This window comes from Sorex araneus, chromosome 2 (assembly GCF_027595985.1).
Source record: "Sorex araneus isolate mSorAra2 chromosome 2, mSorAra2.pri, whole genome shotgun sequence".
Lineage (NCBI taxonomy): Eukaryota > Metazoa > Chordata > Mammalia > Eulipotyphla > Soricidae > Sorex > Sorex araneus.
Window position 1 is genome coordinate 274506941 of NC_073303.1, and position 14704 is coordinate 274521644.

Consider the following 14704-nt stretch of genomic DNA (forward strand, 5'->3'; position numbering starts at 1 on the left):
TGTGTGTGTCTGTGTATTTGTGTGTGTGTCTGTGTGTGTCTATGTGTGTGTGTCTGTGTATGTGTGTGTCTGTGTATGTGTGTGTGTCTGTGTGTGTATGTGTGTGTGTGTATGTGTGTGTCTGTGTATATGTGTGTCTGTGTATGTGTGTGTGTCTGTGTATGTGTGTGTCTGTGTCTGTGTGTGTCTGTGTATTTGTGTGTGTGTCTGTGTGTGTGTCTCTGTATGTGTGTGTCTGTGTGTGTATGTGTGTGTGTCTGTGTATGTGTGTGTGTCTGTGTGTGTATGTGTGTGTGTCTGTCTCTGTATGTGTGTGTCTGTGTATGTGTGTGTGTCTGTGTGTGTATGTGTGTGTGTCTGTGTATGTGTGTGTATATGTGTGTGTGTCTGTGTGTATGTGTGTGTGTCTGTGTATGTGTGTGTCTGTGTATGTGTGTGTGTCTGTGTATGTGTCTGTGTCTGTGTCTGTGTGTGTCTGTGTATTTGTGTGTGTGTCTGTGTGTGTCTATGTGTGTGTGTGTCTGTGTATGTGTGTGTCTGTGTGTGTATGTGTGTGTGTGTCTGTGTATGTGTGTGTCTGTGTATGTGTGTGTGTCTGTGTATGTGTGTGTGTGTGTGTGGCGACTGTGTGCCTGTTGTCTGTCCTTCTCGGCACCCATCGGGTGGCAGAGACCAGCCTGGCCATGTCCTTGGAAGCCCCCCGGGTCTCTGGCCCTGCTCTCTGGGGGCTGGCGGGGTGGGGGGACACTCAAGGCATCTTTCTTTTTTTCCCAAACGGCTTCCTGACTGGAAAATATTTTCGAGAACGAGCTGCTGGATATTGCTGGCGGCGCCCACCCAGGCGTGGGCACCGGCCCCCCAGAGACCCGGGCACCAGAGCCCAGAGGGCCTTGCTCCCTCCCCGTTCCCACTTCACTCCTGGCGGTGTCGGGGATGCCGGGGATCGAGCCATAGAGGGTCAAGGGGGGCCCTGGCCTTGCCTGCAGCCAGCCTGGGCTCGGTCCCCAGTGCCCTGAGGGTCCCCATGTCCCACCAGCAGAGCTTCCCGAGCACAGAGCCTGGAGTAAGCTCTGGGCTCCGCTGGGTGTGGCCCCCAAACAACACCCTGTTAAAGGAATCCAGGCCCCGTGTTTCCTGTCACTGCCACCAGCCACCGACAGCTGCTCTAATCTAGACTCGCTAAAGAGGAACGCAAACATTTGGGTCTCCGGTCCCCGTGGTCACGTGTCAGGGTCCCAGGAGCCACAGGAGGGGGCAGGACAGGGCCTTGCAGTCACCAGGGTGCTGGGTGTCCAAGACCCCCGCACTCTGCCAGTGCCCCCGACACTCTCTTGAAATCTGGATTTTCGGTGAGGTTTTTGGAGGGACTTTTATTTTTGTTTTTGGGCCAGCCCTGACAGTGCTCTGCACTCAGGATCACTCCTGGCAGTGCTCAGGGGGTGCTGGGGGCTGAGCACGGCCAGCACCCTACCCACCGTGCCGGCCCTCCGGCCCTTCTCACACGCCGGAAAGGAAGCTTTATGGCCGTGATTTTGTTTAAAGCCCGTGTGCTGGGGCTGGCCGTGTGGCTCAGCAGGGGGGGTGTTGGCCTTGCAGCATCACGCACGGCGGGGTTCACTCCCTGCACCCCACAAAGATGAAGCGGGCGGCTGTGCTGGCCCTTCCCAGGGAATCCTGCGCCCCCGATAGTGGAGTCTGAGTTTTGGGGTTCTCAGACTACGCCTGGCTTCGAGCTCAGCGGTCACTCCCGGGGCCTGCTGTGGTGCCCGGGGCCCACCCGGGGTTGGCCATGTCTAAGGCAAGCATCGTCTCCCCGGCATCCCCGCTGGCCTTTCTGGCGTGCGAGTGGTCTGTGAGTGGCCGCCGGACTCTGTCCCCTGGGCCGGTGCCGTGGGCTCAGGCCACCCCGAGACTCGGCCTGAGGCCTCGGCCTCTTCTCCCCGCAGACTGAACCACCAGTCCCTGCAGCAGAGCCCGCTGCTGGACGCGGGTATGGACGCCGTGCTGCCCCCAGCGCACCCCAGCCTGCCCCCTGGCCCCCTGCCTCAGGACCCCATGAGGCCTCGGCAGTCACAGGTGCGACCCCAGCCAAGGCTCCTCCAGGTACGGGCCTGGGAGGCAGGGCGGGGGCGAGGGGACCTCGGCGGGGCCTTCTGTGCTGAGGCGCCAGTGCCCTGGCCCGGGGCACTGGTTTCTCTGCGTTTCTGTGTTTCTCGCACAGGAAGGGAGGGGGACTGGGGGCCTTGCTTCCTGTGCGAGCCTCGGCTCACCAGCCTGGCTAGAGACACACGCCTTCAGTGCAGATGGTTTCAGTGGTGTTTAAACATAGACATATACATACACAGGCACACAACGCATATGCACACGCACATATGCATGCACACACATGCGCAGACACACACGTGTGTGCACATGCACACACATGCGCACACACATGCATGTGCACGCACGCACATGTGCGCACATATATGCACATACACACGCACAAATGTGCATGCACACACATGCTCACACACACGCACACATGCACATGCACACATATATGCACACACATGCACATACACGCGCACACATGCACACACATGTGCACACACGTACATTCACGTACACGCACACATGCACACACATGCACATGTGCACATGTACATACACATGTACACACATGGACACATATATGGACATGCGCGCACACATGCACGCGCATGCACACATACACATGCACACGCACACGCGTGCAATATACACACATGCACGCACACACACATACACACGCAAACACACGCACACATGCACGCGCACACATTGCACTGCTTGTAGCGTTCATCAGCTTCACTGAGGGGGCCTGGACACCCCATGTGCCTCGGGCCAGGCTGTGAGGTTCACGCCGTCTGTCCATCTCTCCGGCGGGGCGGCCCCACACTTGCTGTGCCATCGGGCGCTCCTAGGTCAGTGTGGGTGGCCGCGCAGGTCCCCGGGAGCAGGGAGGCTGGACGCTGCCGTCTGCGGCCTCAGTTGGAACGGTGGGTGCCAGGCGCAGTGCGCGGACGGGCTGGCGGGCAGAAAGGCTGTTCCCGTCTCCACGGAGGGTCCCTGGCCGGATCCCGTCTCGTCATTGCCCAGCTCGCCTGGATGATGCTGCCCATGTGGGGACGGTGACTGCTGTTCTGCAGTGCAGCTAGAGGTGCTGCCACGGTGTCTGGTATCAGGGAAGGAAACTCCAGCCACGCAGGCGGGGGGTCTCCAGGCCCAGGGTCCCACAGCACCCCTCAGGAAGGGGGCCGGCGGAGTGCCGCTGCAGGGACCCCTCCCTTGCTGCAGAGGGGAGAGGGGCGTCCCTTGGCAGCAGCTGGCAGGGGTGCGGTGCAGGAGACTGAGAGGTGGTGGAGATGGGCAGAGGGCGCTTCCCTCTCCTCCGCACCCCCGGAAGGTGTCCAGTTGTCTCTCACGCCCCTCGGCCCTATGCTGGGCATTTCCGCCAGGCCGGCCACACCTACAGCAACCGTTTAAGAAAAAAAATAGTCTTCCTTGGTCTTCTTTTCCTTCCAGCTGTGCCACTCCTCTCCCTTTACTCCCCTCAAGCCTTGGCGCTTTCCTGCAGGCGCTTGGCCTGAGCACGCTTGTCCCACCGTTAGCGTGAAACAGGGTGACAGGTGTGACGGGGCCTGGCCGGAAGCATGTCCCAGCAGCGTCCCCACCCGCTCCCCAGACAGGGACCCCCGATCTCGCCCTTCCGGGGAGCAGCCTGGGCCACAGTGGCGGGGCAGGTGGGCGTGAGGGTCGCCGGGCGGGCCTGGTCTTGGTGGTCTCCGAGCGTCTCTTCTCTCTGCAGATGCAGCAGGCGCAGCCGCTCCCCCAGCCGCCCGCGCAGCCCCAGGGCCAGTCCCTGGGGCTCCAGCCGATGTCCTCCCAGCAGCCTCTGGTGAGTCCTGGCGCCTGGACTGGGATGCCCCGTGCCAGGCTTCCCCGGGGACGAGCACGTTTCAGCTCAGGGGCTGGTGTGATAGTGCAGCGGGGAGGGAGCTGCCTTGAACACGGCACAACCAGGTTCCACCCCCGGCACCCCGCAGGGTCGCTCACCCCGGCACTGCCCGGAGTGACTCCTGAGCACCGAGCAGCGCCAGGTAGGCCCACAAACTGAAATACATATTTAAATACTATTTAAATTTAAATGCGTATTTAAATAAATTTAAATACATGTTTAAATTTATTTAAATACCTGTTTAAATTCAGGCATCATTGTCTCTCTACATCCTGGTAAATGGGAATTCACTGTATCTATGAAAGCAGATGGTCTTGCATTGCATTTTTACTCCCGTTTCATCAAAAGCTGGCTTGCTTTGTAAACCAGAGTGCTTTCTGATACAGATGAAATTTCAGTTTCAGCCAGCTGGAATCATCGTGCGCGTCTAACCCTTCCCCACACTGTCTGGATCAGGGGTTGAATCAGTAAAGTTCCCTCCTCCGCTGACGTAAATACATGGGTGAGCAAGTGGCCACTGCCCTCAGCGGCCCCCCGGCCCCCACTCAGTGCGGTCATTAGGAGATGAGTGACAGCCAGAGTCCCGATGACCCACAGGTCCTGGCTCGTGCCTGGGCCACACCTGGGAAGGCCTGGGAGCACCCCCTGGGGCCTGAAGGTGGTTGCTCAGCCCTCAGCCGCTGTGGAGAGAAGGGGGCTTGGGTTAGAGCTGTGGTGGGTTAGGCCAAAGAGGGCCTCGAGGCCCCTGCCCCTCGCCCTGGCCAGGAGGGGCTCTTTGATTCTTTGGCAGGGGTCACATCTGGCGATTCCCCAGGGCATCTCCTGCCCGGCTGCCACTCTGGCTCTCTCCTGGTAGGGCCCTGGGGACCTCTAACTGGTGCTGGCTCTTTAACCCAGGGCCCTTCCTTCGAACCTGCAGCGCCTCGAACCGTCTCTGGGCCTGGAGCTCAAGTTTATGAGGAAATTCATTTTTCCATGGTGCATGGAAAGATTCATTCAACAAAAAAACAAAACATGTTTCTTGTCTGCCTAGCCCATGTGTATGTGTCTGGGTATGTGTGTAAATGTCCTTTTTTGTTGTTTTTGTATTTTTGTGGCTCTTGTTGCTTTTGTAACTTTGGACTCTGTGTGTGTGTGTGTGTGTGTGTGTGTGTGTGTGTGTCTGCTTCACCCATCTGAGGTGTGGCCTTCCCCACGGAATCCAAGGGTTGATTTCAGTTTAGTCTTGTCCTCACCTTTGCTTTCTCTTTTTTTTTTTTTTGGATTTTTGGGTCACACCCGGCGATGCACAGGGGTTACTCCTGGCTCTGCACTCAGAAATCACCCCTGGTGGTGCTCAGGGGACCATATGGGATGCTGGGAATCGAACCCGGGTCGGCCGCGTGCAAGGCAAACGCCCTACCCGCTGTGCTATTTGCTCCAGCCCCTCACCTTTGCTTTCTGTCTTGTAAATGGGTGCGATCACCCAGTCTCTGTAGCATCATCTCCTCCCGATGGGTTTCCGAGAGCTCAGCTCCTTCCTGTCACGAAAGGCGGGGTGTCCCCCGGAGCTAAGTCCTGTTCCCTCGTGTGTACAGACCACGCCTTCAGCACGCCTCCGTCAGCTGCCACTTGGCGTGTTCCCAGACCTTGGCTAGTGCCAACGGCTCTGCAGTGACACACCGGGTGCACAGATCTTTCCCGATGTGTGGCTGCTGAGTCGTCAGACAGATGCCCAGGACCGGAGCGGCAGGCCCAGGCGGCGGCCCTATTTTCAGTATCATGAGTCACCGTCATAGCGCTTTCCTAGACCCATTTTCATTCCCGCCAGCGGGACGAGGGTGCCCGGGGCCCCAGCCTCTCTGCCACACGCCTCACTCAGGCGTGAACCGAGCCCGTGCAGTTCCTGCTGGTCCATGGTGGCACTTCTCCGTGTGTCTGTGTCCGTCTGTCTCCTCGGAAGTGTCCACTCAGTACTGCTTCTGCCCACTTTGCTCTGGGGCGTCTGGCCGGTGGTTGGCATGGCCTTGTGTGACTCCTCCACCTGTCTGCAGGAGCCCTTTGCTCGGTGAATGACAGCGAATGTTCGCTCCCACCCAGAGAACTTGGCCCCTTGGCTCTGAGATGTGCATCTAGGCAGAGTTGCAATCTTTGATTTCTCTACTCCTACCTGGCGCCGATCAAAGTTGGCAATTTAATTTTTTTCTTTCCGCTCAGTCTTACTATACCAGACAGCGATACAGAGCCTGCAAGCAGCCCATTTCACTTGTGTCCGTATCCAACAAAACAGCCCGGTGGTATTTCGACAGAAAGCCAAGAAATAAGTCAGCGTATCTGCCCATAATGTCGTGTCAATATTTAGATTATTTTTATGTCATACTGGCGAGCCCTTCGCTTTTATTTTTCCTTCTAATTTGAGATGATGGCTTCTTATTCCGGAATGGTCATGTGAGCCACAGAGGATTATGGAAGGTGTAATTAGACCATTTCAGAGATCTCATTCAAATTTGTGAGTACTTGAAGGATAATTATAAGGAGCCCATTAATTTGAGAATTATAACTTCTTCTTTGGCTGCCCCTTGCTGATAAGAAAAAGGTTACATGGCCAGACCTGCCTTACCGGAAATGCAAAATCGAATGAAAGACTGTTTCAATTACTTTGAACATCTGATAATTTAGAATCACATTATTTTTAGCCATTTTTCAGCCTCCGATTCACATAAACATCACATACGAATATTTATACCTAGCACAAGAAATATTCCTCCATCTGCACGTAACCTGTGTGTTTAAATAGCACAGCAGTAGGGCATTTGCCTTTCACGCAGCTGATCTGGGTTCGATTCCTCTGTCCCTCTCTGAGAGCCCGGCAAGCTACCGAGAGTATCCCGCCCGCAGGGCAGAGCCTGGCAAGCTCCCCATGGCATATTCGATATGCCAAAAACAGTAACAACAAGTCTCACAATGGAGACATTACTGGTGCCCGCTCGAGCAAATCGATGAACAACAGGATGACAGTGCTACAGTGCTATATATATACTCAAAATCTTTACAGTTAATCATGAGATGTAACTGCCGTCCTGTGACTGTGGAATATTTTTCTTTCCAGAAACATTGCTTTGATTGACAGTCACATTTCTTAATGACTTTAACAGAATATTGGGGTTGGACGGACGCCAGACAGGGAGCAGACGTTAATGACGTGAGGGGTTTCTCTGCTGGGGAAGGTGGCTGGGCCACACCCCGCAGTGCTCAGGGCTTACTCCTGGCGCCGTGCTGGGGGTCACCATACACATCGCTGGGGGTCACGGCAGGACCCTTCCCCTCTCCCTCACTCCCCGCAGTCTCCACGGCGATTCCCGGCCCTTTTAGATCTGTCATATGCTTTCTTGTTCTTTGGGCCGAGCCCGGGCCCCTGCACCATCTCGCGGTCCCAGCGTCATCCCGCGGGCTGCAGTGTGACATGTAGGAATCCGTGTCGCGGCTGTGACATCCTCCCGCTTAGGAGCAGACGAGACCCGAGTGCTCGGAATGGGCTCCTTCGGCTGGGTGGGGTGAGGCAGAGGGCGAGGAGAAATTGGCCTTGAGCCTCGTGTTTGTCAGGAGGGGCCGGAGAGATGGCGCGGGGGCTAAGGCCCGTGTCGGGCACACGGCCCACCCCGGTCAGCCCCCGCTTCCCCAGGCGTCACTGGGGGGCCTCAGTCCTTACATGGACCTGCTGATTGGTCGGCTGAGAATCTCAGAGCCCCCTGAGCCCCGCGTGGGGCACCCCCAAATGAAAGAATTGGGAGGAGACGTCACCCCCATACTCCCTAGACGGAAGCACGTCCGTCCCTTCCAAGGAAGTGACACTCCCACTCCCACCGAATCCCGCCGGACAGAGCTGGTGGGCTCACGAGTGTCGGAGTACAGAGCCAGCCTCGTCCCGCGTGGGTTTCTCTGACGCCATCACGGCATGTGATTGCAATTGGTGGATTCTCCGATCCTTAAAATGCTCCCAGCCCGGGCACTGCGCAGGCCCACGATGGCAGGATGCCCCCACTGTGTTCCTGGGGGGGGGGAGTGACCCAGACAGACAGACAGACACAGACAGACAGACCGCCCTCGCCAAGTCCATGGTCTGCCTTCCGTCCGTGCTTTATAAAATTCAAGTCGAAATCTTTTTTTTCTCCCCGGAGAAGCACCCGGCCTCCTCCTGCTCTCCGGCCCGCCTGACTGGTAGCTGCCGGCTGCCGCTGCGGGGACAGAGGCCAGCAGGGACCTTGGATGGAAAAGGTCACCTCGAGTGACCGATCGCAGACGTGCCGGTTAGAGGCGAGTCTGTGCCCTGGGGTTTCCGCGTTGTCCCGATGGGTTCTCTGTTCACTGACTGAGTGTTGCTGTTTGCGACACACCCGAGGCTCTTCCTGGGTGTTCCGGGAGCTGCTGAGGGGCCCTGCAGGCTCGGCCGGCACAGTGCTCTCTCTGCAGGTACTTGCTCCCCCACCCCCTTCTGGGGAGTGTTTAAATTGTTGATGCAGAAAATAAGGTTGTTGTTTTTTTTTTTACTTTTTGGGTCACACCCGGCAATGCCCAGGGCTGACTCCTGGCTCTGCACTCAGGAATTACTCCTGGTAGTGCTCAGGGGACCCTATGGATGCTGGGAATCGAACCTGGGTTGGCCGAGTGCAAGGCAAACACCCTACCCGCTGTGCTATCGCTCCAGCCCCAGAAAATAAGTTTGTGTCCTTCCTGGGACTTGGGGGGTGGGGTCGAAGGTTGGGCCCCACCCAGTGGTGCTCAGGGATCACCCCAGGGGGTGCCAGGGATCAAACCCGGGGTGGCCGGGCACAAGGGGAGGGTGTGTCCATATCGCTGCCCTGGGCTTGAATTTGGATTGATTTTTCTCTTGAAGGCTGTGGCCCATCCCTGGGGCCACGTGGTGGGTGAGCCCCATCTGCAGCCCCTGTCTGCATATCCCAGCCCACCCCCCACCCCTCCCCTCTCAATGGAGCGCCCTGGGCAAGAGCACTGCGCCCGCCGGCTTCCTGACAGAGAAGGGAAAGGTTCCAGGGGCTGAGGGGCGGCTCACGGGGCCAAGCGCGGGCCCAGAGAGGCCCCAGGTTTGACCCACAGGACCCCTGGGCGTCACCTTCCCGTGCCCATCACCACCATTTCTCCCTCCCCCTGACAGGCAGAAGGGCCACGGGGTCATCCTCTGCCGCTGCCCCCCCATGCAGTTGTCCCTGGCGGCTGTGCTGGGCCTGCCAGTGAAAACGGGTGACGGTGACGCCACAGTATCCACCAGCTGCCAGGGCCCTGGGGTGAGCCCCGAGGACTGAGCACAGGCTGGAGGTTTGCTCCCTGCTTCCCCGCCCGGGGGTCTCCCGAGCACTGCCAGGGAATGAGCCCTGAGCACCGCCGTGTGTGGCCCCCAAACAGCAAAACATGAGCCGGCAGCTAGAGGAGGAGCTGGCCCAGACACCGGCCAGCGCTGCCGAGCGTGGGAGGGACTCCATCCCCAGTGCTCCTGTCCCTGTGTGACCCCGCCCTCTCCCTCCTTGCAGTTCCCCCGGCAGGACCTGCAGCAGACACAGCAGCAGCAGCAGACAGCGGCCCTGGTGCGCCAGCTCCAGAAGCAGCTCTCCAGTGAGTGCCCCCCGCCGTGCTCTGAGCCCCCCCGCTCCGCCCAGGGCACCCCTGCCCGCCCCTGAGTGCTCTGGCCTCCATCTGACTCCGTCCAAACCCCTGCAGTACCCGAGCCCCCCCGACCTTGTCTAACCAGAAGTTTCGAGACCTGGCAGGGCCTCAGGGTCTGGATAAGGGGGTCGGGGTCTCCCAGGACCAGGGGCCGCGCCCCTCCTGGGCTGGGGCTGCGCTTACTGAATTGGGGCCTGGTGATACTGGCCGGTGGGGCCCGCAGGTCGGTACTGGGGCCGGTGAGCCTAGCGGGGTGCGGGGGGGGGTCCAGCTCTGATGCCAGTATCTCCTATAAACTTCCTTCATCCTTGCCGTGAGGCCCACGAGGAGCGACCCCTGGGGCGTGTGCTTCCGGGTTAAATGCCGGGGTGTCGGGGAGGGGCTAGCTAGAGCAAGGGAGCAGCCAACTTTGTGGCTGAATTTTCTGCTGGAATTGGTCCTGGGCCAGGGGAATGTCCCCTCTGACGCCCTCGTCCCTGCCAGTCCGTCGGGAGTGGCGGGTCCTCCCTCATTCATCCCGGAGAGTCCCATCGGTCCCTGCCGGCTGCTGCCATCAGCTGTCATCTCTTGGCGGACCCATAAAGATGGGGGCACAGGGCTAACGTCCTCACCCCGCACGCGGCCAGCCCAGGCTGAACCCAGGAACCACACAGGGTCACCCTGAGCATGGCCAGGACACCCCGAGCTCTGCCCGCTGCGGCACCAAATCCCCGCTCCCCAGACAGAAAGAATCTCGTTTCTCCTCAGGGCGAGGATGCAGAGACCAGGAGCTCATACGTGCACATGTGTGGATAGGCATACACCTCACTCACACACACACTCACACACTCACACACACACACACAGCCACCCCCGACATACTGCACGTTTATTGCAGTCACTTCAGATTACGACATCTGTCAGGTGTGAGGTGGGGTCGTGCCTGTCTACACAGCGTTCACCCGAGTCTGGATCCAGCAGCCCTCAGCAGCCGGCCTTTCCGCTGCGGGTGGATTTAGTCCTCGAACTAGCAAGGAATTCAGAAGTCCGACTTGCTTTCATGAACACGGTGCAGCTTCACCTACCTCGGTGCTGGGTGTCTGCTTTGATCAGGAAACCACAGCAGAAGGCTTTGTTACACACACACACACACACACACACACACACCATCCACACAGTGACACGTAGTCCCCAGGCTGCCCTGTTGCCCCAGCCCCGGCCCCTGTTATGCTGAGGCCAGAGCCGAGATCGGGGACAAGGGAGGGGAACGTCTGTCTCGGGCTGCGTTTTGCACCCGGAACCCAGCAACCGATCTTTGTCCCTGCAGGCAACCAGCAAGGAGTGACCCCGTACGGGCACCCGTCACACTTCTGAGCCCGGAGGGACGAGGACCAGTCATGGCGCATGTGTTTGCACTGACACCTAGAAAAGCCACGTCCAGGCACCCGTCACCCTGCAGACTGGCCCTGTGTTCCTTCTGTCGGCCTGTCCCGACCCTCCGTGCCGCCTCTCGAGCCAAGGCCGTGACAGCAGGGAGCAGCGGGGGCCGCAGAGAGTGGGGGGAAGGGGAGGGCGCAGAGAGCCGGGGGCCGGCGCGGTTTTGCTCTTCGTTGCACTTGACCTCAGAGGAGGTTCAGAATGTGATCCTGCCCGCCTTCTCCGGGAAGAGATTGGTAGCTTTTGAAACCGGTGCTTTTTTTTTTTTTTGGTTGTTTTTTTTTTTTTCAATTTCATCGCTATAGGAAGAATTATGAATTTAAAATATTTATTCACGAATGATTGTTTTTCCAAACTGTGCCAGACCAAACTACTGATCTGAATGGCCTGTCAGTCCCTGACCAGACACACAACCCTGTATTTATTCCACGAGCCCCGTGGGCGAGAAACTAGACCCTGTCCACAAGCTGCTCGCCCTGAAATGTTCGTAACCGCAGAAGCACTTCACAGACCTCTTATTCTGGGATTTTTTTTTTCCTTTGTGTGTGTGTGTGGTCAAAGGGTGCTGAACCAGATTGTTACTTCAGCCCTGCTCCTTCCCCGTGGATGCTTCTGGGACATCCCTCTCCTTGGACAAGCCCCTTAACCCTCACGTTTGTCTGCAGTGACAAGGTCCTGGCCAGAGGCTTTTCACGGAGAGACTTGTAAATCCTAAAGGCCAGAAAGCACCACGGGAAAATCGTCGCCGTGACCCGTTGCCAGGTTTTGGCCAAAATGACGACCCCATTTGGGTTCGCTCGGACCTCATGCAAGAACTGAGTGTGTATCACGGGCCTCAACCCACCCAGCGGGTCCCCTGGGACTTCACCTGGTTTTCAGGGGGCCTGGCCCCTAAGTTCAGAGTCTCTGGTTTTCATAAAAGATGTATTTGCTGTTTATTTTGTATGGTAAGTATTTGCTATTTTGAATTTGATTCTTGTTGGTGTCAGTCTTGGTTGTGGATGGCAAATACCGTATTTATAAATGGGTGCAGGAAAAGCACAAGTAAATTATACATCAGATTTATTATAAAGAAATAGTAACTATTTTAACTTTGTTCAAGTATGTGGTAATTTGCTCCTCTTAGAGTTTAAAAAAAATACAGTAAATTATTATCAGTTTGTGTAACTTAAGAGTATTCCATATAATATTTTTTTAGATTTAGATGCATAAGATTTTGAATGTGAAAATTGCAGGGCCTTTTCAAACACATGTGGGGGATATTTTCCCATGTTCTGTGTTCGATCATTTCCTTTGACCATATGGTTTTACACGTAATGTAGTCGGGCATACTGTGAATAGATTTGTCTGTAATGAGCAAACCATGTTAGAACTACCTTTTTAAAAAACAAAAACAAAACAAAAAAAACGAAAAACAAAAACCGAAGCTAGTACAAACTTCAGGCGATCATTTCTTCTGCAGACCATCGTCTAACCTCTCTCTCTCCTGAGTCCCTCATCGCAAAGTTTGCCTCCTGCAAACGACCTCAAGGCAAAGCCCCGTCTGCTTCTGTGCCGCAGCCTCCCCGCGGCTGGCTTTGCCCACTGTGAGCCTGTCCCCCCAGCCCCACCACTTCCTGTTTACTCTGGGCTGGGAACGACTTTGCCAAAACATCCAAGACCATCTCTTTTTTCACTCCATGAACAGATTCTTGCCCTTGTTGGCTGATTTGGTAGATCAGGTATTCCCCACCCCCCCCACACACACCCCCACCCGCCTCCCCTGCCCTGCGGTCCCCTCAAATCCGATGTAGCCAGGTTCTTAGGAAATTTCTCTTCCCCACCCAAGTCCTGTTCATCCATCTCATGACGGCCTTGGCAGAACCACCGAACCGCAAATGTTGTGCCTGGTGCCCGCATGGTCTCCGTCCTGGTGGTGGCTCTCTTTCCCGGAATGACAGGGGGGGTCTCACGGGTCACTTTTTCCGTCGGAACCATCCATTTTTGTAGCTCCGTCTTGCAGACGGCAGTCAAGCTGTCTCGAGAATGATTGTGGCCATAGCATAGCATTTGTACGCACTTTATATTTTTGCAGTTAATTTATTAGTCCTTTTGCACATGAATGCTGTGGGGTACGCCCTTCATTGTGTTTTATCTTTTTTTTGGGGGGGGGTAGGGGGTAGGTGAAGAAGTTAAGTCTCAATGTGGCTAATTCGGACTCCATGGCAAGTTGAGAAAGTTGCTTTCCCACTGAAAGCCACTGAAATCTGTCTCCTAGTCTTCCATCTCTCCTCCCACTTAGCCCGCGAAGGAAGAAGAGGTTTCTTTTCTCAACAGACGAGCATTCAAATGATGCCAGCGGGGAGGAAGCCCCGTGTCGGGGCTGAGCTAGCCTTTGAGCACTGGAAGGAGGCTTAGAAACGGGCAGGGCTGCACCTCAGTCTTTGCTTACGCTGTGAGCCCCCCGGTCAGGCCCTCTCGGGGAGTGTCCTCGCCTCCTGCGGCCCTCAGCAGCAGCGGGCAGTCACATTGGGTCAGATGGGCCTGGCCAGTTGGTGCTGTGGGCCGTGGCGTTGGTGTGGTGTGCGTGCCGAGTTGAGCCCACAAGCCCGGTGGCATTTTCTCTACTCTTCCCTGAAGACCCCCTAGGTTTCTTCTCCAGTAATAGGCGAAGGCCTAACCAGATGCCGGAGAAACAGCACTGGCCAGCCCCAGCCGAGCACGGCGCCCCCTCATTTCATTCAGGTTGAATTAAGCCTGTCACTGAAGAAGCGAGGTCAGTGAACTGCAGGGAGGAACCACCACTTTTGTGTGGCCGAGGGAAGCAACAGTACCTCCGTGCAGGTCTGAGATGCAGATTCTTCTAAAGCTTTTCCTGGCATCAAGGATTAACCTTTAGTAAAACCAAAAATAATAATAATAATAATAAAATGCTCACAGAGCATTGATGACCGCAAAACAACTTTCCCCATTCACAGCTCCAGACCCCGGGGTACTTGAGCAAGACAAGGCAGCTGTAGAAAGATTCCACTGTAGCGTTAAAGGCATGACTCTTCGGGGGGGCGCAGATGAGTCAGCCCACCAGATGGTGCAGGCGTTGGCTAGCCACCGGCCTGCATTTGTTTTGAAATGCAGTTATCAAATTTTTGTTTTCCTCCCCACCAGTGAACACGTTGTGTGTGTGCAAATCAGTGATCCTTAGCTCCAACCGTCCCGTGATATCACTTTCCCTCTAGGTTTGAGTAAAAGTATTTATAAACCAGCCCCAAGCATTTATCCAAGACTGCAAATCAGCCCCCCCACCCTCCGCCCCGTTCCGTCCTGTTCCGCCCCGCCCTGGGGTCGCTAGGGGAGCACCAGGAAGCGGGGAGTGGAAGTAGTACATTCTCGGAGAATCCGGGTACAGCCAGCCTTTTATTCCGTGGTGGGACCGTCTCCATGTTCCTTGTTCTTTGTTGGCAAAATAAAAAGTGCCTTAAGTTCAAAAGTTTTGTTCTGAGACCCACTCAAGAAGTCAGTATCCGTTCACCAAGCGTTTCTTTGCCACTTTCTTTTGCATGTCCATGGTGGATTTGATATTGTAAATGTCTTCAACTTCATGTATATGCCTATGGCTGCCTTTGATTAAAACTTCTTCCAAAACAGAAACCCCGTGCGTAGGCGTGGTCTGTG

At 56.2% G+C, this 14704-nt stretch overlaps 1 protein-coding gene across 4 annotated transcripts in view; it reads left to right on the plus strand.

Moving 5' to 3' along the window:
* The window catches only part of MED12L (mediator complex subunit 12L), a 262569-nt gene extending 247895 nt beyond the window's left edge, over positions 1 to 14674 (plus strand). For 3 of the 4 annotated variants that reach the window (XM_055129722.1, XM_055129724.1, XM_055129723.1), the window contains 4 exons: positions 1947 to 2103; positions 3830 to 3919; positions 9505 to 9586; positions 10944 to 14674. In XM_055129722.1, the coding sequence (XP_054985697.1) occupies positions 1947 to 2103; positions 3830 to 3919; positions 9505 to 9586; positions 10944 to 10990 (376 nt within the window). In that variant the 3' untranslated portion in view covers positions 10991 to 14674. The remainder of the gene's footprint in view (positions 1 to 1946; positions 2104 to 3829; positions 3920 to 9504; positions 9587 to 10943) is intronic. The other variant, XM_055129725.1, reaches the window with a different exon arrangement.
* The last annotated feature ends 30 nt before the right edge of the window (positions 14675 to 14704 follow it).